This window comes from Phaseolus vulgaris, chromosome 7, assembly GCF_000499845.2.
Source record: "Phaseolus vulgaris cultivar G19833 chromosome 7, P. vulgaris v2.0, whole genome shotgun sequence".
In the NCBI taxonomy this organism is placed as follows: domain Eukaryota; kingdom Viridiplantae; phylum Streptophyta; class Magnoliopsida; order Fabales; family Fabaceae; genus Phaseolus; species Phaseolus vulgaris.
Window position 1 is genome coordinate 6,987,505 of NC_023753.2, and position 22,410 is coordinate 7,009,914.

Below are 22,410 nucleotides of genomic sequence, written 5' to 3' on the forward strand. Positions count from 1 at the left end.
TCAATTTGATGGATCCAATTTTAATAATAGGTGGGACTAATGATAAAAAGTTGTCAGTTTTATGTCAGATGATGTTTAATGATTATAATACTGTATATTTAAAATTTAGTATATCTATAATAATAAATAAAGAATTCTCTAAATGTACATATTTTCTATTTTTTAATTATATTGTAAATCTTTTAAAAAATTAATAACATATAAAATGATACATGTTTAATATTTACATTTTAATTTTAATTATATTTTAAAATTAAAAAACTAAATTATATAAATATTTAAAAAAATTATCGTGTAATTTTGCATGTAATTATTATTATTAATATTATTCCCAGTGATATACGAAGAATTCTTTTCTTTTTCACCTCAGACAATGATTCAATATCTAACTATTTTTTAATTTTTATTTATGTAATAATTATTTGAGGATAAAAAGGCTTACTAGTTAAAGAAATTGCGTTAAACTACTATTTAAAAGAATAAATTATAACAAGTGAAATAGGCAGTTAACATGAATAAAAAACTGAAAATTAAATTGAACCAAAACTAAAAATATTAAATACCTAATTTCTATCTTTGATCAATCAATTTTCTTAAAATTTGTTTGACAGTTTGAAATAGTTTAGATAAATTTGAACATTTCTTTACAGTGACGAAAATACTGAATTGTAGTCTTGTACGTGGTGATGATATACTATAATGATTAGGTAGACGCGGATACGAACACGCAACGAAAGCCATCCAAACACGAACTAACGTCACGCTTTCCGCGAAACTTTCCTCGCCTCTTACTTTTCCCCTACATAATTCACCCTACCCTACATTTTCAAATAAACAATTATAACCCAATTTATATAAAATTTTAAATATGTATAAACAAATTTTAAGAAAAATTCTTGTTCTGGAATTTAAAGACTGGAATATAGGTGTCTTTTATATATATTTTTAATATTTTCGATTATTAAGATTTTAAAAAAAATATTTTCACTACTTTTAACATTCTTTAAAGAACGATATAATATAGTGTTTTGATAAATGGACGGTGAAGGTGATCAAGTTGAAGATATTCAAACTAGTAAAATAAAATTTTAAAAAAGTATTTATAACTGTGAGATAAAAAAAAAGGTGTTTTTCAAAATTAAATAAAACAGTGTAAACGGGCTAGTAGCGTTTTTAACTTTTGTGCAAGTACAAAATATGACACCCAAGGAACAGTACTTTTGACTTCGAGAAAGGAAAAGCAACCATTTGCGTCTACACTTTCTACTCTATTTACCTTAATCCAAACAACCTCACTTTCTTCACACTTTTTCTTCAAATCATCTCAAATCGACTTCCTCATTTCCACTCTCTAATCCAAACAAAACCTTAGGAAAGAAAAAGCAAACCAACCATTTGCGTAGACTTGACTTGGTCCTGCTTCTCTCACGAGTCACAACCATCCACTGTATAAATACTCCTCAAACTTATCTTCATATCACAACAACTTTCAAATTGAAAAACCAACTCTTTCTTATTCACATATCTTTTCAATTCCCTTTTCCCTTTCGCATTTTTCACCGACAGTTCTGCTTTTGTCTCAGCTCTCACAAACTTCAATAACAATGAAGGTCAGTGTTTTAATTTCAGCTCATAATTATTTTCAGATATTCACACTTTGATACTCGTAATTCAGTCTGTGTTTTTGTTTTGATTGTTTATGGTCTAAATCAACTTTCAAAGTTAGTGTGTTGAGTAGTCCTAACAACTGTTTGATTTTTGCTGAAACAGAAAGTTATGTTGAAGGTGGATGTACAGGAAGACAAAATCAAGCAGAAAGCTATGAAGGCTGTCTCTGGCATTTCAGGTATTCAATTGAAATTCAATTTCTAGACTTCCTCATCTCTTTAGCTTCTCTTCTTTCAATGCTCTAATCTAATAAAAAATGAAAACACAAAGGGGAAAAACAATAGTAATACAACAGAACTGATTTTCTTTCATTCAATTCAGTGAATTAGCTTGACTGAAACTGATTTTTGTTTCAAAAAAATGAAGTCCAAAGAGTATAGTATGAATGATTCATTGATATTTGGTGATATACTGAGATTGTATTTGAAATACTGTTGCAGGTGTGAAGTCAGTTTCTGTGGACATGAAAGACAAGAAATTTACCTTAACAGGAGACATTGATTCAGTACAAGTAGTTGCCAAGCTAAGGAAGTTTTATCACACAGGAATAGTTTCTGTTGGACCGGCAAAAGAGGAAAAAAATGAAGAACCTAAAAAAAAAAAAAACTTTTTGATGCATGCATATATTCAGACAATGTCTAATTAATAATTAAACATTTAATGACAAAAAGGTTGTCAGATAATGTTTAATGATTATAATACTGTATATTTAAAATTTATATATCTATAATAATAAATAAAAGAATTCTCTTACTGTACATATTTTATAGTTTTTTTAATTATATTTTAAATCCTTTAAAAAGTTATAATAACATATAAAATGATACATATTTAATAATTACATTTTACTTTTAATTATACTTGAAAATTTAAAAAATAAATTATATAAATATTTAAAAAATATCGTATAACTTTGCATGTAATTATTATTATTAATATTATTTTTCAGTGATATACGAAGAATTCTTTTCTCTTTCACCTCATAACTCTCCTAACACCAATGCTTCAATATCTAACCAATTTTTAATTTTTATTTATATAAGAACTATTTGAGGATAAAAAGGCTTACTAGTTAAAGAAATTGGGTTAAACTACTATTTAAAAGAATAAATTATAACAAGTGAAATAGGCAATTAACGTCAATAAAAAACTAAAGATTAAATTGAACCAAAATTAAAAATATTAAATATCTTATTTCTATTTGTACTAGTATGGGTCAAACGGTCAATACCATGTCTTCACTCTCACATCCGGGTCGACCGTGTTAGAATATATGACCTTAAACAAGAGGGGTGAATTGTTTAAAAGAGATTTTCGTAAACTTTTAAGCCTAGAATGAAAATACTTCAAGAAAACCTTGATTAAGAAATCAGTTTTTCAAAACATAAAGCAAAAGCACAACACTGGAAAAACAATCGGTTGTTTTACCGAAACAATCGGTTGTTTATACCAGTTATCAAATAACAAAACTGAATTTAAAGAGATAGGGATAGAGAGATTGTACACAGATGTTTATACTGGTTCACTCCAAACCCAGAGCTACATCCAGTCTTCTCAGAAACCTTGAGGAAATCCACTAAGCAATCACAACTTGATCACTTACACAACAACCAAGAGAATGACCTTGAACACCTCAAGAAACACACTCTCCTTGGCCAACACACCAACACCAAGATTGCTGATCTTGACCCCCTCAAGAACACACAACCAATCTTAGCAAACACAGAAACAAAACTTGTTTTTACAGAGTAGAAGGATTACACTTGTTACAGAAGATAATCTGAAATCAATACAAGCATAATCCTATTCCACAAACTTTGATCAATAAAAAACTCTTAGCAATCTCAGCTCTTTGAAAAACTCAAAAACTCTTAGTGAAAACTTGTCAAAGATTAATTCTCAAATCTGTTATTCTGAATTTATTCAAAGATGTAGTTTGTTATCAAATCTTAACAAACTCTTAAATTGCATTAAAAGATTGGTCAAAGCATTTAATGACTGGAGCGTAAGCAATTAAACCATTTAAAGCTCAGTCAAAGATAAAATAGTTTTTCTGTTATGGTCCCAAAACAAACAATCGGTTGTTTCCTCGAATCAATCGGTTGTTTTGGTTCTTAACAGTTCAACCATTTGAAAAACAGTTGTCAATCTTTTTCTCAAAACACCTAAGTATAAACAATTGGTTGTTTCGACAAAACAATCGGTTGTTTTAACTTAGTTTGAAAACATTTTACTTTCACAAAGATTGAGATGCTTATGCTTTAGATTTAATCAAAGGGTGGATTACAAAGCTCAAACTACCCCAGAACTATACTAAACCAGCACAGCAACACCAAGCACAACAAAGGCTTTAACATCCTTCAAAGGATTTGGATTCTTCAAAGCTTGAACACCACTTGGTTCAACAATCTCCCCCTATTTGATGAAGACAAATCCCTGGTGCTTGTGTTTGATCTGATTGAATCTGAAGCAGTGCCTGCAAAAATAACATTTAAACTATCCAATGCTTCTTACAGCAGCATGTTAGATTTTTACATATTTCAAGCATAAAACATGATAAACAATCGATTGTTTACACGAAATAATCGGTTGTTTTTATCAGCAGCAGAAAACCTTTTATATTAGAGATTTTAACAGATTATACAGAATCAGATAAAGATATACAAGAACCAATTAATTCTCCCCTTATTTGTCTTCACAAATAGACTTTAGCATGTATCAAAAACATATTTAGGAGAGATTATTAAGATCAAGGATACCTAACTCATTTCTTAAGAAGAAAAACCTCTTTTTTGGTAAAGGCTTTGTGAAGATGTCAGCTAACTGCAGTTTGGTCTCCACAAACTTCACTTCACAGTTGCCATTGTTTACATGATCCCTGATGAAATGATGCCTTATCTCAATATGTTTGGTCCTTGAGTGTTGAATCTGATTTTTGGTAAGATTGATGGCGCTTGTGTTATCACACATCAAAGGAACCTTGCTGATTTGTAAACCAAAATCTGCAAGTTGTTGCTTGAGCCACAGAATTTGTGCACAACAGCTACCAGCAGCTATATATTCAGCCTCAGCAGTAGAGCAACACATGCTTGCTTCTTGCTATGCCATGAGATTAGACTTGAGCCAAGAAGGTGACAAGTGCCACTTGTGCTCTTTTTATCTAGCTTGCAACCTGCAAAGTCAGAATCTGAATAACCAATTAAATGAATTGGAGAGTGAGAAGGATACCATAATCCTACAGATGATGTTCCTTTGAGATATTTCAGAATTCTTTTTGCAGCTTTGAAGTGTGACTCCTTAGGACAAGAATTATTTCTGCATTTGATTTCTTGATGAAGAGAGTCTTGTCTACCATTCCTCTTTCATAACCATGAGATAGCAGAAAGTTGTTAAGCCTCTCATACCACTGCCTTGGAGCTTGTTTCACTCCATACAGAGCTTTCTTCAACTTGAAGACATGGTTGGGATACTTATGATCTTCAAAGCCAGGTGGTTGATCTACATAGACTTCCTCATTGATGTAGCCATTCAAGATGGCACTCTTGACATCCATTTGAAAGAGTTTAAAACCACTCATACATGCAAAAGCCAGCAGCAGCCTCACAGCCTCCAATCTAGCAACAGGAGCAAAGGTTTCACCATAATCTATGCCCTCCTCTTGATTGTAGTTTTTTGCAACTAGCCTTGCTTTGTTCCTTGTGATCACACCATCCTCATCTAGCTTGTTCCTGAAAACCCATTTCGAACTAATAATATTCATTTCATTAGTTTTAGGGACAAGAAACCATACCTCATTCCTTGCAAACTGATTCAGCTCTTCATGCATAGCTTCAACCCACTTCTCATCCTTGAGAGCTTCCTCAATTGATTTTGGTTCAATTTGAGAGACAAAAGTTGTGTGCCTGCAGAAGTTTGATATGGAGCTACGTGTGGAGACACCTTCCTTTATCTGCCCTATGATGTTGTCCACTGACAGATCTCTCGGAATCCTCCACTCTTTGGGCAGCTCACTCTGTTGCAGAATTTCAATCGGTTGTTTCTGCGAATCAACCAGTTGTTTTTCTGCACAGATTTCCAGCTTCTCCAAACTGATGCTTTGTTCATCTTCCTCAGCATTGGTCTTTGGGATTTGATTGACTCTGCGATCTACCTCATCAAAGACATCGTGAACGGATTCTTCTACAGTCATCAACCTCTTGTTGTAGACTCTATATGCATGACTTGTGAGTGAATAACCAATGAAGATACCAAGGTCCGCTTTCTCATCAAACTTTCCCAAGTTTTCCTTTCCATTGTTGAGAACGAAACAGTTGCATCCAAAGACTTTGAGATGACTGATGTTAGGCTTCCTTCCATTGAAGAGTTCATATGGTTTTTTCTTCAAAATGGGCCTTATAAGCACCCTATTCATCACATAACAAGAGGTGCTCACTGCATCTGCCCAAAAATACTTAGGAAGAGATGATTTACTAAGCATTGTCCTTGCAAGCTCTTCAAGAGACCTGTTCTTCCTTTCTACCACTCCATTCTGTTGTGGTGTTCTTGGAGCAGAGAAATTGTGCAGAATTCCCAACTTCTCACAGAATTTGCTAAACTTCTCATTCTGAAATTCTCCTCCATGATCACTTCTAATAGAACCTATGTTGCTGTTCTTTGTATTTTGTAGCCTTCTTGCTAGCTTTTTAAATGCAGAAAAGGCATCACTCTTTGATTCCAAGAAAAGAGTCCAAGTGTACCTAGAAAAGTCATCAACAATAACAAGAGCATAATAATTTCCACCAAGACTCATAGTTCTTGAGGGTCCAAAGAGGTCCATGTGAAGAAGTTCAAGAGGTCTCAAAGATGAAACAACATTTTTAATTTTAAAAGAACTTTTCACTTGTTTCTCTTTTTGGCCTGCTTCACAAATGTGATCCCTCTCAAACTTGAGTTTTGGCAGCCCAATCACAAGATCCTTTGAAATTAGCTTGTTCAAATGATTCATGTGAATATGAGCAATTCTTCTATGCCAAAGCCAAGATTCATCTTGCTTGGATAGAAGACATCCAATTGAACATGGTGAAGAGATATCTAGAAGATACACATTATTAACTCTCTTACCTACCAACATTACCTCTTTGGTGTTGGGTAGACAGATTTCACATGTGTTTGATTTGAACATCACTTGATATCCCTTGTCACATAGTTGGCTAATGCTCAGCAGATTATGCTTTAGGCCTTCAACAAAAAGTACATCATGGATTACCATCTCCTATGGATCCTCTCCCAAGAATTCTTCCTTTGTTGTTGTCTCCATAGGTGGCATGACCCTCTTGCTTAAAGGAGATACTCAGGAACTTTGATTTGTCCTCTGTCATGTGCTTGGAGCATCCACTATCCAAGTACCATAGTTGCTTGCTCTCCTTCAAGATTTCCTACAAAAGAGATTTTCAAGTACAAAGATTTGGTCCCCTTATGAATGTGGGTCCATCTGGTTTATACTCATCAATTAAAGCTTTATTTCCCTTAGGAATCCACTTCATAAGACCTTTAGGAATAGCATGTTTTTTTATTTTACAGAACCTCACAGAATGGCCTCTTTTCATGCAATAGAAGCATGTAACAATCGGTTGTTTCGATGGTCCAATCGATTATTTTTCTAGCATTTTTTAAAATGATTTTGAAAATCTATCTTGTTTGTTTTGTGGATTAAAACCCAATCCAGCTTTTCCAAAAACATAGTTTTGAGATGCTAGAACACTTTCAAAGTTGGATTGGCCTTTAGAAAGCTTATCCACTGTTTTAACAAGATAGTGGACCTTCTTTTCAAGATTTTCGCAATTTTCACAAACTAGAGTATCACACTTGCACGAGAAGTTTTTGTAAATGATTTCCAGATTTTCAAAATCTATTTTTGAATTTTCTAATTCCTCTTCCAATGCCTTTACTCTGTTTTCAAGCCAGTTGTTCTTTTCTTTTAACCGATTGTTCAAGAGAGCCAATCGGTTGGCTTCTTCATGTGTTTCTTGAAAGGTTTGAAGCAATTGACCATAATTTTCAGAGTTTGAGGAGTTTGATGAACTTACACTACTTGAGTCATCCTCCCTTTTGGCCATGAAGCAAAGATTGAGGCTTTTCTTATTTTGCCTTCTTTTTCTTCTTGCTTGACTCTTTGTCATTGCTTCCTTTGGTTCATGAGCAGCCTTGAGTGTGTCCCACATATCCTTAGCAGTTTTGCACTTTGATATCCTGAAAAATTCATTAGAATCCAGTGCAGAAGCTATAATGTTTTGAGCAGACCGATCAAGCTGGGCCATCTTACATTCATCATTTGTCCATTGAGACAAAGGTTTTGAAATGAAAGAATTATTCTTTTTGAGCTTTGGAATGTAAGGACCATTCTCAATTGAATCCCAAATTCTTTGATCAATAGATTCAATAAAGATTTTCATTCTTGCTTCCCAAAACTTATAATTCAATCCACAGAATAAAGGTGGTTTGTAGATTGAAGCACCTTCCTCAAAAGATAGTTTTCCAGCCATAGAAAAAAGATTTTTGATCAACTTGAATAACTTTCAAGAACCAAGCTCTTGATGACAATTGTTAGAATATATGGCCTTAAACGAGAGGGGGGTGAATTGTTTAAGAAAGATTTTCGTAAACTTTTAAGCCTAGAATAAAAATACTTCGAGAAAACCTTGATTAAGAAATCAGTTTTTCAAAACATAAAGCAAAAACACAACACTGGAAAAACAATCGGTTGTTTATACCAGTTATCAAATAACAAAACTGAATTTAAAGAGATAGGGATAGAGAGATTGTACTGATGGGCATATATTTATTCACACTTAATAGCTTTAATAATTGATTATTGGACTATAATAATAAATAAATCCATTGTTTTAATTAATATTCTTATAATTGAGTTTATTTGGGCCTTAACTGTTATTATTGTTAATTTTGTGTTTTTAGAGTAAATTATCCAGAGGAAGCATCTACCTTAGTGAATGGGCCAAATATGTAAAAGTCCAAGTTGCTTCTTGAACCAAAACAGAAAAAATATTCTTAGGAGAAAAAAAACAAAATAAAACAACAAAAGATAAATCCAGGAGAATCATAGTTTAGGATTTATCTTTTGTTGTTTTATTTTGTTTTTTTTTTAATTGATTTGTTTGAATTTATTTTTGCTTTTGTTAAAATAAATAAGTTCTTTAGGATTGTCTAATGGCTGACATGTTTTATAATTCTTGAAAATCTTGGTTTCTTGATATTTGTTGTTTGGATTTTCTGAAAACTTGATAAATAAGTTGGTTATGAGAAATTTTGGGTTGAATCTTTTGCTACAATGTCCCTAGTGAGTTTTGAGCCTTAATTGATATATCATTTAATACTCTTTTTAGTGTGTTTTCACTCATGTTTGCTTATACTCTAGAACTTAGCTTGATTCTTTGTTTTACAATTGTGATTTACGTGCATGAACTGATATGATAGAGGCATTCTTTGTTTAAATTAACCCACTAGCCATATTAGCCTACCTTTATGATAATCCATTTGTTAGCCCCTTGAGCCTATAGCCTTTTTCTTATTTTTAACCCTCATTACAAGCCTCAAAACAGAAAAAAAAAGAAGCATGTTTGTCCCTACCTTAGAAGATGAAGGAGCTTTGAAATCATTTGGGAATAGGTTTTTGAATAAGTGTGGGGGTGTATGTCATTTTCATAGTTTACCTCTTCAGTTTTAAAGAAAAAAGAAAAAGAAAAGAAAAGGGATAGAAAAAAAAAGGAATACAACAAGAGAAAGAAAAGCAAAGCAAAATAAAGAAAATAAGAGTGGATCCTCTAATACACTGGATTGACTGTCTATTATATGAAAAAAAATTTATATCTTGAAATAAAAAGAGGAGTTGAATTGTCATAATACTTACACTTGTTTTTATACCTATCCTCCATTGCTCCTTTGTTTTTCTATGGTTTTTAAGCCTATTTTCCCACTTTTTACCTACCTCTACCTTAGCCTCATTACATCCCTTATGAAGTCCTCTTGATCTTTGATTGCATGTTTTTTTCAATTGTTATGAATATTAGAGTCTTGCTAAGCATATGGTAGTGTTTGTCTGCATGGGTGCTGAGTGTAAATACAAACCCTAAACACTTTAGAGTTTGAGAGTGTCCAGTGAAGTTTTGTCAATTTTGATTCAACCTTCTATTTCAATTACCTGCTTGTATATTAAAAATATAGGAATTCCCATTCACATTTTTATTGATTCCTTGATTTCTTAAAATTATATCATATTTGTCATTATGCATTCTTAGAATTTTCTATTTGTTATTTACAACTGTTTTTCTTTTCTTTTTAAACCTTAGAATGTTTTGCCCAGGAGTGCAAAAGGATAAGTGTGAGGGTATTTGATGGGCATATATTTATTCACACTTAATAACTTTAATCATTGATTATTGGACTATAATAATAAATAAATCAATTGTTTTAATTAATATTCTTATAATTGGGTTTATTTGGGCCTTAACTATTATTATTGTTAATTTTGTGTTTTTAGAGTAAATTATCCAGAGGAAGCATCTACCTTTGTGAATGGGCTAAATATGTAAAAGTCCAAGTTGCTTCTTGAACCAAAACAGAAAAAATATTTTGAGGAGAAGAAAGAGAAAATAAAAGCTACAAGATTCGAGAAACAGAATTGGAAGCAAATCTTCTGCAAAATAAAAAGAATTATGGAAAGTGGAAACTTTTTACAAAATCTAAACTGCAATATTTTCCCAAGATCCTTGGAGCAGAAAAGCCTATAAAAGGACACAAGCAACAAGGAGAAAAGGGAGAGCTTCATAGGATTTTCTTAGTTTATTTTCTTCTTAGTAATTCTTTTGTTTTGCCTCCGCATGGAAGGCTAAACCTTTTTGGTTGATTCTTTTGTAATTCCCCATTGAGTTCTGAGGTTTTGTTCTATAAAAGTTTCGATTTTTAAGTCTCTATAGCAGTTGTTTTTATTGTCTAATCTCTTGGAAAACTAGTTTTTGTGAGAGGTTGTACTTGAACGCATGATTGAGAGTCTTCCTTGTCTTAAACTTTGATTTCTTAGTTAGTTCGCATCGTTCTAATTAAATTCTTGGGCGCATGATTCAAGAGAGAGGAGGTAAGCATTCCCATGGAGTATACGCATGGAACAAAGTGGGTATGGATTAAACCAGTAGACACATGCTTTACTGGTGAGTTTCAGTTGAATCAGATCGGCGCATGTTCAATCTGGTTTAGCTCTGTTGGAGGATTGAGAAAAGATTAATCTTTAGAGAACCTGTGAAGAATTCAATGGTGGAAGAACTTGGGATCAACCGCTTTTTATTTGCTATTTTAATCTCTTTTATATTTTCTGCACAACTATCTCAAACCCCTTTTTCATCTTTATTGTTATTGTTAACTTTCATTGTTTGCAAATAGATTTTAAACCCTAATCAACTGATTTTACTATTGGATTCATTGGGAGACGACTTGGGGACATTTGTCCACAATTATACTATCATCTCTCTAATGTTAGACAAGTCTACACTAGAATCATATTAATTTGACAGCAAAACGACAGCTATCATGTACACATATGTTTATACTGGTTCACTCCAAACCCAGAGCTACATCCAGTCTTCTCATAAACCCTGAGGAAATCCACTAAGCAATCACAACTTGATCACTTACACAACAACCAAGAGAATGACCTTGAACACCTCAAGAAACACACTCTCCTTGGCTAACACACCAACACCAAGATTGCTGATCTTGACCCCCTCAAGAACACACAACCAATCTTAGCAAACACAGAAACGAAACTTGTTTTTACAGAGTACAAGGATTACACTTGTTACAGAAGATAATCTGAAATCAATACAAGCAGAATCCTATTCCACAAACTTTGATCAATCAAAAACTCTAAGCAATCTCAGCTCTTTGAAAAACTCAAAAAATCTTAGTGAAAACTTGTCAAAGATTAATTCTCAAATCTGTTATTCTGAATTTATTCAAAGATGTAGTTTGTTATCAAATCTTAACAAACTCTTAAATTGCATTAAAAGATTGGTCAAAGCATTTAATGACTGGAGCGTAAGCAGTTAAACCATTTAAAGCTCAGTCAAAGATAAAACAGTTTTTCTGTTATGGTCCCAAAACAAACAATCGGTTGTTTCCTCGAATCAATCGTTTGTTTTGGTTCTTAACAGTTCAACCATTTGAAAAACAGTTTTCAATCTTTTTCTCAAAACACCTAAGTATAAACAATCGGTTGTTTCGACAAAACAAACGGTTGTTTTAACTTGGTTTGAAAACATTTTACTTTCACAAAGATTGAGATGCTTATGCTTTAGATTTAATCAAAGGGTGGATTACAAAGCTCAAACTACCCCAGAACTATACTAAACCAGCACAGCAACACCAAGCACAGCAAAGGCTTCAACATCCTTCAAAGGATTTGGATTCTTCAAAGCTTGAACACCACTTGGTTCAACAGACCGAACATTCCACGTCCGTAACATTCCTAAACAGACCAATGCTTTCGGTCTAATTACGCTCAATCAAGATCAGTGAAGTTAAGTCATTATTAAGAACTAGGTAACACACCTCTAAACACGATCCACCTCACTAATCTGACCCAACAAGGTAGGTCCATTAAAATAATATAAATAGCGTACATTCTAAGAAGTTGATACGTCATTTATTATTGTATTCTGACACTAAGTGTCGAACCCCCCTTTGTTGAATATGTTAAAAAATGCATCAAATGTCAAGAGTTTGCTTCTTACACCATGCAAAACCAGAAGTGTTGCATAGCCTGACATCCCCATGGCCATTTGCTGTATGGGAGATGAACATCATCGGCCCCTTCGCACCAAGAAAAGGTCAAATAGAATTCTTCCTCGCTGGAGTCGACTACTTCACTAAATGGATCGAGGCCGAGCCACTCGCATCCCATCTTCGCCAAGAATGTGCAAAATTTTGTATGACGAAGTATTGTGTGTTAGTTCGACATACCTAACACAACAATAACAAACAACGATCGGCAGTTCATCGACAAGGGGCTCCAATCCTTCTATAACGACCTCGGTATCAAGTTTATTACAGCCTCGGTCAAACACCCCCAAACCAACGAGCAAGCCGAGGCTGCCAACAAGGTCATTCTAAATGAACTGAAGAAGCGGCTCAACAAAGCGAAGGGTCGATGGACTGAAGAACTGATAGAAGTCCTATGGCCGTACTAATGCACCCCCAGACAACCACACAAGAAACTCCGTACAACCTGACGTACGAGACCGAAGCAATGATCCCGGTCGAGGTAGGGGAGCCTACCGTCTGAAGACAGATGTTCGACGTAACCCTCAATGAGGAAAGCCTGTCGGTCAATCTTGATTTGGTCAACGAGCTCCGCGACAAGAGCAAAATTTGGGAGGCAGCATGTAAGCTTCAGGCGGCAAGACGCTACAACACCAAGGTCCGACCGAGGAGCTTCCATAAAGGAGATCTCGTTTGGAGAATGAGAAGCGACACGGGAAGAAACGAAGGCAAATTCTCATCCAATTGGGAATGACTCTTCTGAATCCGAGAAGTTGTAGTTGGGGGGGAGGGGGGGAGGGAGTGACTCTCGGGTAAAATTGTACCGAGGACGTGGAATGTCACGCACCTCAAATTTTATTACAGCTAAATTAATAAAGTTTACGCACTCTTTCCTCACCCAACTGTTTTTTCCTAAGGAGGATTTTCAGTCAGGAAGGTTTTAATGAGGCAGTTCTCTTCAACAATAATGAATTTGCGCATCTCAAACACTGGTTAGGTCTAGATGAAGTCTTAATCGGCATACCTGCCGACACTTCGTAACTTGGTTTGATCTGGATGAAACCTTGACAGGCATACCCAACCAACACCTTACATATTCGGTTCGGTCTGGAAGAAGCATTAATCGACATACCATGTCGACACCTCATAACTTGGTGTGGTCTAGATGAAGCCTTGACAGGTATACCCTACCAACACCTTACACATTCGATTCGGTCTGGATGAAGCCTTAATCGACATATCATGCCGACACCTCATAACTTGGTGTGATCTAGATGAAGCCTTGACAGGCATACCATGCCAACACCTTACACATTCGGTTCGGTCTGGATGAAGCCTTAATCGGCATACCCTGCCGACACCTCACAACCTTGGTTGCATCAAAACCAAGCCTAAACTTTAAAAGAACTACAAGCGAAGGCCGACCATCTATTTAACTTGTTCAAATTTTTTATTGTCCAGATAATTTACCGGCCGTTAGCTTAACATGTTAATTTCTCTTTAATCAATTACTTATTCGACCGAGCATTTACAATATTCAAAGAAAGCGACTGATTCATTAATAAAAGATGGGGAGGAAGGCCACACCCCCGCCTCAGAAGAAGTACAAAAGGGCCACACCCCGACCGAAGGGAACAACAACTCAAAACCTAAGTCTACTGGTCTTCACCTTCAGCTCCCCTGGTCGGTGCAGGCTGATCCTTCGTCGTGACCGCCAACGCACTCGCCTCGGAAGGATCGAAGTTGCTAGACATTGGCGGCCCCCATACAACATATTGGCCTGGAAGAAGCTCTGCTTGAGCAGCTCCAAGGTCTGGTCAAAGTTGCGGTCCAGCTCCGCCTTGACCTCTTCCTTAGCAGCCTCCAAGCGAGTAACCTCGGAATTCAGCACTGAGATCTTGCCTTCACCTTCCCCCACCATCTTCTTCAATCAAACCACCACGGTCGCCATCTCTACTGCCCGGCTCTCAGCCTCAGCCACTTCGTGCTGAGCCTTCTCCCTCTCGGCAACCTCCCGAGCAAGCTTCTCCGCATACTAAAAGTTAGCAGCGAGAGTTTGCTTCAAACTGCCCGAAGCTTCGGATAGCTCATGCTCCAGCCTGGATATCTCCTCGATGAGGCAGTCTCGGTCCTGAGAACCCAGATGGACCATGACCAGGGCGCGACACAACATCTCCACGCTACCCTTCAACAAATCCGTCGTTGGAAAGGCCTGAAGGACCTCCCAGGTCGGCCCAGGGAACGCAACCTTCACCCCTCGAGAAAATTGCATGTCACCCTCAACACCGTCAAGGGTGACATGGTGACCTCCAGAGCACGTTTGGTTGCGGGAGGGGCGATTGGTTGGTTGAACTCATCCGTCAGCGGCGAGTCAACATCAATAGGGGAACGGCGAGGAGGAGGTGTCGGTAGGGACCCAAGTGAGCGAGTTGTTGTTGTTATGTTATTCGATTCCCTTGGCCTCTTATTGGACTTGCCAAAAGGGTCAACTGACCCCATACCAGCTCAGCCAGCTGATCCCTTACCGGCATCTAGGATTTTGACACTGGGTTGACCCTTTCATTGGGTGGCCCTATCCTTGAAAGTATCGAGCATGTCACTCGCCTGAGGACAATCCCGATTCATGAGTTCTGTAAAGAAAAGCAAAGTGTTAGTTAGAATCAAAAATATCGACCAAGGGTAAATGAAACTAGCATACCCTTAATAGCCGCCCAGCGCAATGACTTCGCATGCACGCCAACTAACTTTCGCGTAGGAAGCTTCCTTGGGAGCATATCGAAGAGCGAGAGAATCTCTAGCTCTTCGATACCCCCGACCGGTCGAGGCCACTCCTTGAAGTCACGAGGCTTCTTGGTCCAATACAAGGGAAACCTCAATCGATCGATTTCATCAAAGAAATAAGACGTCGCCTCTGGCCGGAATACAAACTTTAAAAAATATCTCTTTGAATTTTTTATAAGAGGTAGCGAAGGAATTGAAAATGACATTACCCGACCGACTGATCAGTGAAGGCCACAAAACAGGGTTGGCCGAGTGAGAAGTATAATAGCTGAGGGAATAAGAAGGGGTAGGGTGGAAATGCAGAACGTCACATATCAAGCGAAAGGCCTAGATGAACACCCAGGTATTCGGGTGAAGTTGGGTAGGCGCCACATTGAGCGTCTGAAGGACACCCATCGTGAAACTATCAAAAGGAAGAGAAACATGCAAGTCTGATAAAAGACATGAGTACTTGTAGAAAAAAAGGGGGACTAGTAGCAGGCCGACCCATGCACACGTTCTCGGTCGGCAAGCAGAGCTCAACACTAAAGAAACTCGAATGCGCATCCGCCTTCAGAACTGTGTACCTCCCCAAAAACTTGGCGACAGATTCCTCGTTTGAGAAGGTGGAGGCGATCCCAGTCACCTTAGAATTTGCCCAACCAAAATTCATTCGGGAGATGACTTGCTTGGGGCAGCCCGACCGATCGATAACATTGGCCAGGTTGTCTCCCCTGACCATCTCTACAGGGTGCGGTACGTCAACCGCACTGACCGATATGGAATCAGTCATAGAGGAACCGAAAGACAAATTCGAAGACGAAGAAGAGGGATGCACGAGAATAGGAGAAGGAGTAGCCGAAGAAGAAGAAATAGGCCGAGACAAGGAAGGCATAACTAACCTTATAAAAAGCCGAAATACCAAAACACAACAAGAAGAAGAGGAAACGCTCGGCTCTTAGAGCAAATATCAGAGAGATAGCACAATATCTCGACATTGTTGGGATCGCTATTTATAGCCTCCAAGGGCCTCGAGAGACGAAGCGTCACAACGATCCCAACCGTTAGATCTTCCAGATCCAACGGTTCTCAACGCTTCGCGCCCAAAAAACCCTTCATTAATGCAGGTTACATCACGTGCGCAAGCGCCGCCTGAAGTCACGTCAGGCCTTGTGAACTCCAACAGTCACATTAAACTCAAAAGACCGACCGACACTCATCATTCAAAACTCTTCAGATCAAATTATCCTCGAGCCTAGGGGGTAAGTGTACTGGTGTGGGTCGAACGGTCAATACCATGTCTCGGCTCCTACAACCGGGACGACCGAACATTCCACGTTCGTGTGGGCTGATTGATGCTTTCGGTTCAATTACACTTAATCAAGATCAATGAAGCTAATTCATCATTAAGAACTAGGTAATACACCTCTAAGCACAATCCACCTCACTAATCCGACCCAACAAGGTAGACCCATTAAAATCATATAAATAACGCACATTCCAAGAAGTAGGTACGTCATTTATTATTGTACTCTGACACTTGAGTGTCGAACCTCATTTGTTGACTTAAGCGTCGGAGTGTCTTCTGTAGGTACCCTCCATCGGTATTCTCTAGAAGACCGAGTGATCGAGCAGCTGAGCTTGAAGGAGTAACAAAAATTTGAAAGAGAAAACTGAAACATAGATCAACCGTCCGATAGAAAAGAGGAAAACAAAGTTTTTCAATAGTTCTATCTCCTTAAGAGTAACACTGTCTTTAATGAATCGATTTTTTAAAAAAAATTTATTTGACGTTTAGAAATAATTTAGATAAATTTTACAATTTGTTTATAGTGACGCAAATTACTGTGGTCTTGTCAATCATGGTGACGGTATATTATGAATGATTGGATTGACGCGGATTCGAACATGCAACGAAAGCCGTCTTCATCATTAAGATGTCTCAACTCATTTTCTTACCTATCGATCCAAACACGAACTAACGTCACGCTTTCTGCAAAACTTTCCTCGCCTTATTTTTCAATACTTTCTCCTACATTATTCACCCTACCCTACATTCTCAAATAAACAATTATAACCCAATTTATATAAAATTTTAAATATGTATAATTATCAATAAAGTTCAAAAATAAATTTAAAGAAAAAGTCATATAAGCTCAAAACTTAAATACTGTTCTGGAATTTAAAGACTGGAATATACGTGTCTTTTCTATATTTTTTAATATTTTTCAATTATTAAGATTTAAAAAAAAATAGTTTCACTACTTTTAACATTCTTTAAAGAACAATATAATATAGTGTTTTGATATAATATAGTGTTTTGATAAATGGACGGTGAAGGTGATCAAGTTGAAGATATTCAAACTAGTAAAATAAAATTTTAAAAAAGTATTTATAACTGTTAGATAAAAAAAATAATAAGGTGTTTTCAAAATTAAATTAAACAGTGTAAACGAGCTAGTAGCATTTTTAACTTTTGTGCAAGTACAAAATATGACATTAAGAAACAGAACTTTTGACGTAGAGAAAGGAAAAGCAAACCAACCATTTGCGTAGACTTGACTTGGTCCAGCTTCTCTCACGAGTCACAACCATCCACTATATATATGCTCCTCAAGCTTATCTTCATATTACAACAATTTTCAAATTGAAAAACCAACTCTTGCTCATTCACATATCTTTTCAATTCCCTTTTCCCTTTCGCATTTTTCAACGACAGTTCTGCTTTTGTCTCAGCTCTCACAAACTTCAATAAGAATGAAGGTCAGTGTTTCAATTTCAGCTCATAATTATTTTCAGATATTCACACTTTGATACTCGTAATTCAGTCTGTGTTTAGTTTTGATTGTTTATGGTCTAAATCAACTTCCAAAGTTAGTGTGTTGAGTAGTCCTAACAACTGTTTGATTTTTGCTGTAACAGAAAGTTGTGTTGAAGGTGGATGTACATGAAGACAAAATCAAGCAGAAAGCTATGAAGGCTGTCTCTGGCATTTTAGGTATTCAATTGAAATTGAATTTCTGAACTTTCTCATCTCTTTAGCTTCTCTTCTTTCAATGCTCTAATCTAATAAAAAATGAAAAGACAAAGGGGAAAAACAAAAAAAAAAATATAGTAATACACTAGAGCTGGTTTTCTTTCACTCAATTCAGTGAATTAGCTTGACTGAAACTGATTTTTGTTTCAAAAAATGAAGTCCAAAGAGTATAGTATGAATGATTCATTGATATTTGGTGATATACTGAGATTGTATTTGAAATACTGTTGCAGGTGTGGAGTCAGTTTCTGTGGACATGAAAGACAAGAAATTGACCTTAACAGGAGACATTGATCCAGTACAAGTAGTTGCCAAGCTAAGGAAGTTTTGTCACACAGAAATAGTTTCTGTTGGACCGGCAAAAGAGGAAAAAAAGGAAGAACCTAAAAAGGATGATAAAAAGAAGGAAGATGTGAAGAAAGATTCTGCAAAAGAAATGGTTGTAGATCCACTCAAGTTCCATGAAGCATATCCATATTATTATCAGATGAAACCACAATACAATCCATATTACAGTGCCGTAAGTGTGGAAGAGGATCCTAATGGCTGTGTCATTGTCTAATTTTATTATAACTAAGTTGGATTTAAAAAATGAATAAAAAGAAAAATATTGTATTTATTTTTTTCCTGTGTCTTCTAATGAGGGATAGCTGACCAAGCCAATGAAGGTATTATGATGTAAATGAATAAAATTTTCTTGGTTTCATACATAAAGCTTCTGCAGAATCTTGATATCCACACATTAAAATATCAGTTACCAAATAAACTATCAAATGCAGTGTGATATTTTTCTTTTCAAACAAACAAAAGAATGGAGTTAAATATTTTTCTTTCCAAATCTTTGTTTTTAATTCAACAAAAAAAGCACAGCGTTTAGTGAAACTCTTGATAAGAGAAAGTTTTATTAACATTCTAGAATTATTTGGTGAATTTGGAACCAACACAGTTAGTTAGCTGCATTGTGTGTGATAGAGTGTGGTATTTTGTGGAGGAATGCAATGAATCCTTAAAGACATTTAATGCATGAAAGGTTGTAACTTTATGATATTTTATGATATTTATATACTAATGTTCGTTAAGATTAATTATAATCTTAAATATGATAATGATAATCATTTATAACATTTTCAGAACTTATCCAATGTAACTTACATAAGCTGTTCCATGTATATTAAAAAGTGTAGTTTCTTATCTATGTTAGGTCACATTATTATTAAGCAACAATTTTATTTTATTTTATTTTAATAAAGAATTTTTTAAAATTTTAAACATATCGCAATTTTATATATTTTAACTTAGACTTAATTATTGCATATGATAAATTTATTGTTATAATAAATAAATAAATTATTTTTAAAATTGAGTTAATTAGAGAAGCAACATAAACTTTTTTAAGCAACTTTGGAATACCAATGCAAATATTGTTTCAAGGGACAAAAGAATCCTAAACATCAAGCTCTTAGATCTATTTTAAATGGACACAAAAAAAGTTTACTTATATATATATATGTGTGTGTGTATTAAAATTAAAAATTATGTGTGTGTGTATTAAAATTAAAAATTATATGATTTTGATTAAATTATAGTTCTAATGTTTAATGTCAGATAATGTTTATGTCAGATAATGTTTAATGATTATAATATTGTATATTTAAAATTTATATATCTATAATAATAAATAAAAGAATTCTCTTACTGTACATATTTTATAGTTTTTTTAATTATATTTTAAATCTTTTAAAAAAGTTATAATAACATATAAAATGATACATATTTAATAATTACATTTTAATTTTAGTTATACTTGAAAATTAAAAAAATAAATTATATAAATATTTAAAAATATCGTATAACTTTGCATGTAATTATTATTATTAATATTATTTTCAGTGATATACGAAGAATTATTTTCTCTTTCACCTCATAACTCTCCTAACACCAATGCTTCAATATCTAAACAATTTTTAATTTTTATTTATATAAGAATTATTTGAGGATAAAAAGGCTTACTAGTTAAAGAAATTGGGTTAAACTACTATTTAAAAGAATAAATTATAACAAGTGAAATAGGCAATTAACGTCAATAAAAAATTAAAGATTAAATTGAACCAAAATTAAAAATATTAAATATCTTATTTCTATTTGTACTAGTATGGGTCAAACGGTCAATATCATGTCTTCACTCTCACATTTGGATCGACCGAACATCCCACGTCTGTGTGAGCCGACCAATGCTTTCGGTCTAATTATGCTCAATCAAGATCAGTGAAGCTAAGTCATCATTAAGAACTAGGTAACACACCTCTAAACACGATCCACATCACTAATCTGGCCCAACAAGGTAGGTCCATTAAAATAATATAAATAGCGTACATTCTAAGAAGTTGATACGTCATTTATTACTGTACTCTGACACTAAGTGTCGAACCCCCTTTGTTGAATATGTTAAAAAATGCATCAAATGTCAAGAGTTCGCTTCCTACACCATACAAAACCAGAAGTGCTGCATAGCCTGACATCCCCATGGCCATTTGTCGTCTGGGAGATGAACATCATCGACCCCTTCGCACCAAGAAAATGTCAAATAGAATTCCTCCTCGTCGGAGTCGACTACTTTACTAAATGGATCGAGGCCGAGCCACTCGCATCCCATATCCGCCAAGAATGTGCAAAACTCTGTATGACAAAGTATTATGTGTTGGTTCGGCATACCTAACACAATAATAAAAAACAACAATCGACAGTTCATCGACCAGGGGCTCCAATCCTTCTATAACGACCTCGGTATCAAGTTTATTACAGCCTCGGTCAAACACCCCCAAACCAACGAGCAAGCCGAGGCTGCCAACAAGGTCATTCTAAATGAACTGAAGAAGCGGCTCAACAAGGCGAAGGGTCGATGGACTGAAGAATTGATAGAAGTCCTATGGCCGTACTAATGCACCCCCCAGACAACCACACAAGAAACTCCGTACAGCTTGACGTACGGGACCGAAGCAATGATCCCGATTGAGGTAGGCGAGCCTACCGTCCAAAGACAAATGTTCGACGTAACCCTCAATGAGGAAAGCTTGTCGGTCAATCTTGATTTGGTCAACGAGCTCCACGATAAGAGCAAAATTTGGGAGGCAGCATGCAAGCTTCAAGCGGCAAGACGCTACAACACCAAAGTCCGACCGAGGAGCTTCCATAAAGGAGATCTCGTTTGGAGAATGAGAAGCGACACGGGAAGAAACAAAGGCAAATTCTCATCCAATTGGGAATGACCCTTCCGAATCCGAGAAGTTGTAATTGGGGGGGGGGGGATACCACTTAGAGTGACTCTCGGGTAAAATTGTACCGAGGACGTGGAATGTCACGCACCTCAAATTTTATTACAGCTAAATTAATAAAGTTTACGCACTCTTTCCTTACCCGACCATTTTTTCCTGAAGAGGGTTTTCGGTCGGGAAGGTTTTAACGAGGCGGTTCTCTTCAACAATAATGAATTTGCGCATCTCAAACACTGGTTCGGTCTAGATGAAGCCTTAATCGGCATACCTGCCGACACCTTGTAACTTGGTTTGGTCTGGATGACGCCTTGACAGACATACCCAACCAACACCTTACACATTCGGTTCGGTCTGGATGAAACATTAATCGACATATCATGCCGACACCTCATAACTTGGTGTGGTCTAAATGAAGCCTAGACAGGTATACCCTGCCAACACCTTACACATTCGATTCGGTCTGGATGAAGCCTTAATCGACATACCCTGTCGACACCTGATAACTTGGTATGGTCTAGATGAAGCCTTGATAGGCATACCCTGCCAACACCTTACACATTCGGTTCGGTCTGGATGAAGCCTTAATCGGCATACCCTGCCGACACCTCACAACCTTGCATCAAAACCAAGCCTAAACTTTAAAAGAACTACAAACGAAGGCCGACCGCCTATTTAACTTGTTCAAATTTTTTATTGTCCAGATAATTTACCGGCCGTTAGCTTAACTTGCTAATTTCTCTTTAATCAATTACTTATTCGACCGAGCATTTACAATATTCAAAGAAAGCGATCGACTCATTAATAGAAGATGGGGAGGAAGGCCAAACCCCCGCCTCAGAAGAAGTACAAAAGGGTCACACCCCGACC

The 22,410-nt window shown here is 35.9% G+C and overlaps 1 protein-coding gene across 3 annotated transcripts; it reads left to right on the forward strand.

Moving 5' to 3' along the window:
* The first annotated feature begins 1,461 nt into the window (after positions 1-1,461).
* LOC137829527 (heavy metal-associated isoprenylated plant protein 39-like) lies at positions 1,462-18,985 on the forward strand. 3 transcript variants are annotated; one of them, XM_068636348.1, is made up of 3 exons: positions 1,462-1,610; positions 1,771-1,846; positions 18,505-18,985. In XM_068636348.1, the coding sequence occupies exons 1-3, from the start codon at positions 1,605-1,607 to the stop codon at positions 18,831-18,833; spliced, it is 411 nt and encodes a 136-aa protein (XP_068492449.1). In that variant the 5' UTR covers positions 1,462-1,604; the 3' UTR covers positions 18,834-18,985. The 3 variants fall into 3 exon arrangements, with proteins under 3 accessions (XP_068492449.1, XP_068492448.1, XP_068492447.1); XM_068636347.1 differs by lacking the exon at positions 1,771-1,846 and adding an exon at positions 18,157-18,232 and having other exon boundaries at positions 1,485-1,610; XM_068636346.1 differs by lacking the exons at positions 1,462-1,610; positions 1,771-1,846 and adding exons at positions 17,870-17,997; positions 18,157-18,232.
* The last annotated feature ends 3,425 nt before the right edge of the window (positions 18,986-22,410 follow it).

What these genes read in the sequence shown, in the direction of transcription:
- LOC137829527 (XM_068636348.1), top strand. An exon ending in GGCTGTCTCTGGCATTTCAG is followed by an intron (nt 1,847 to 18,504) that starts GTATTCAATTGA and finishes ATACTGTTGCAG; the next exon opens with GTGTGGAGTCAGTTTCTGTG.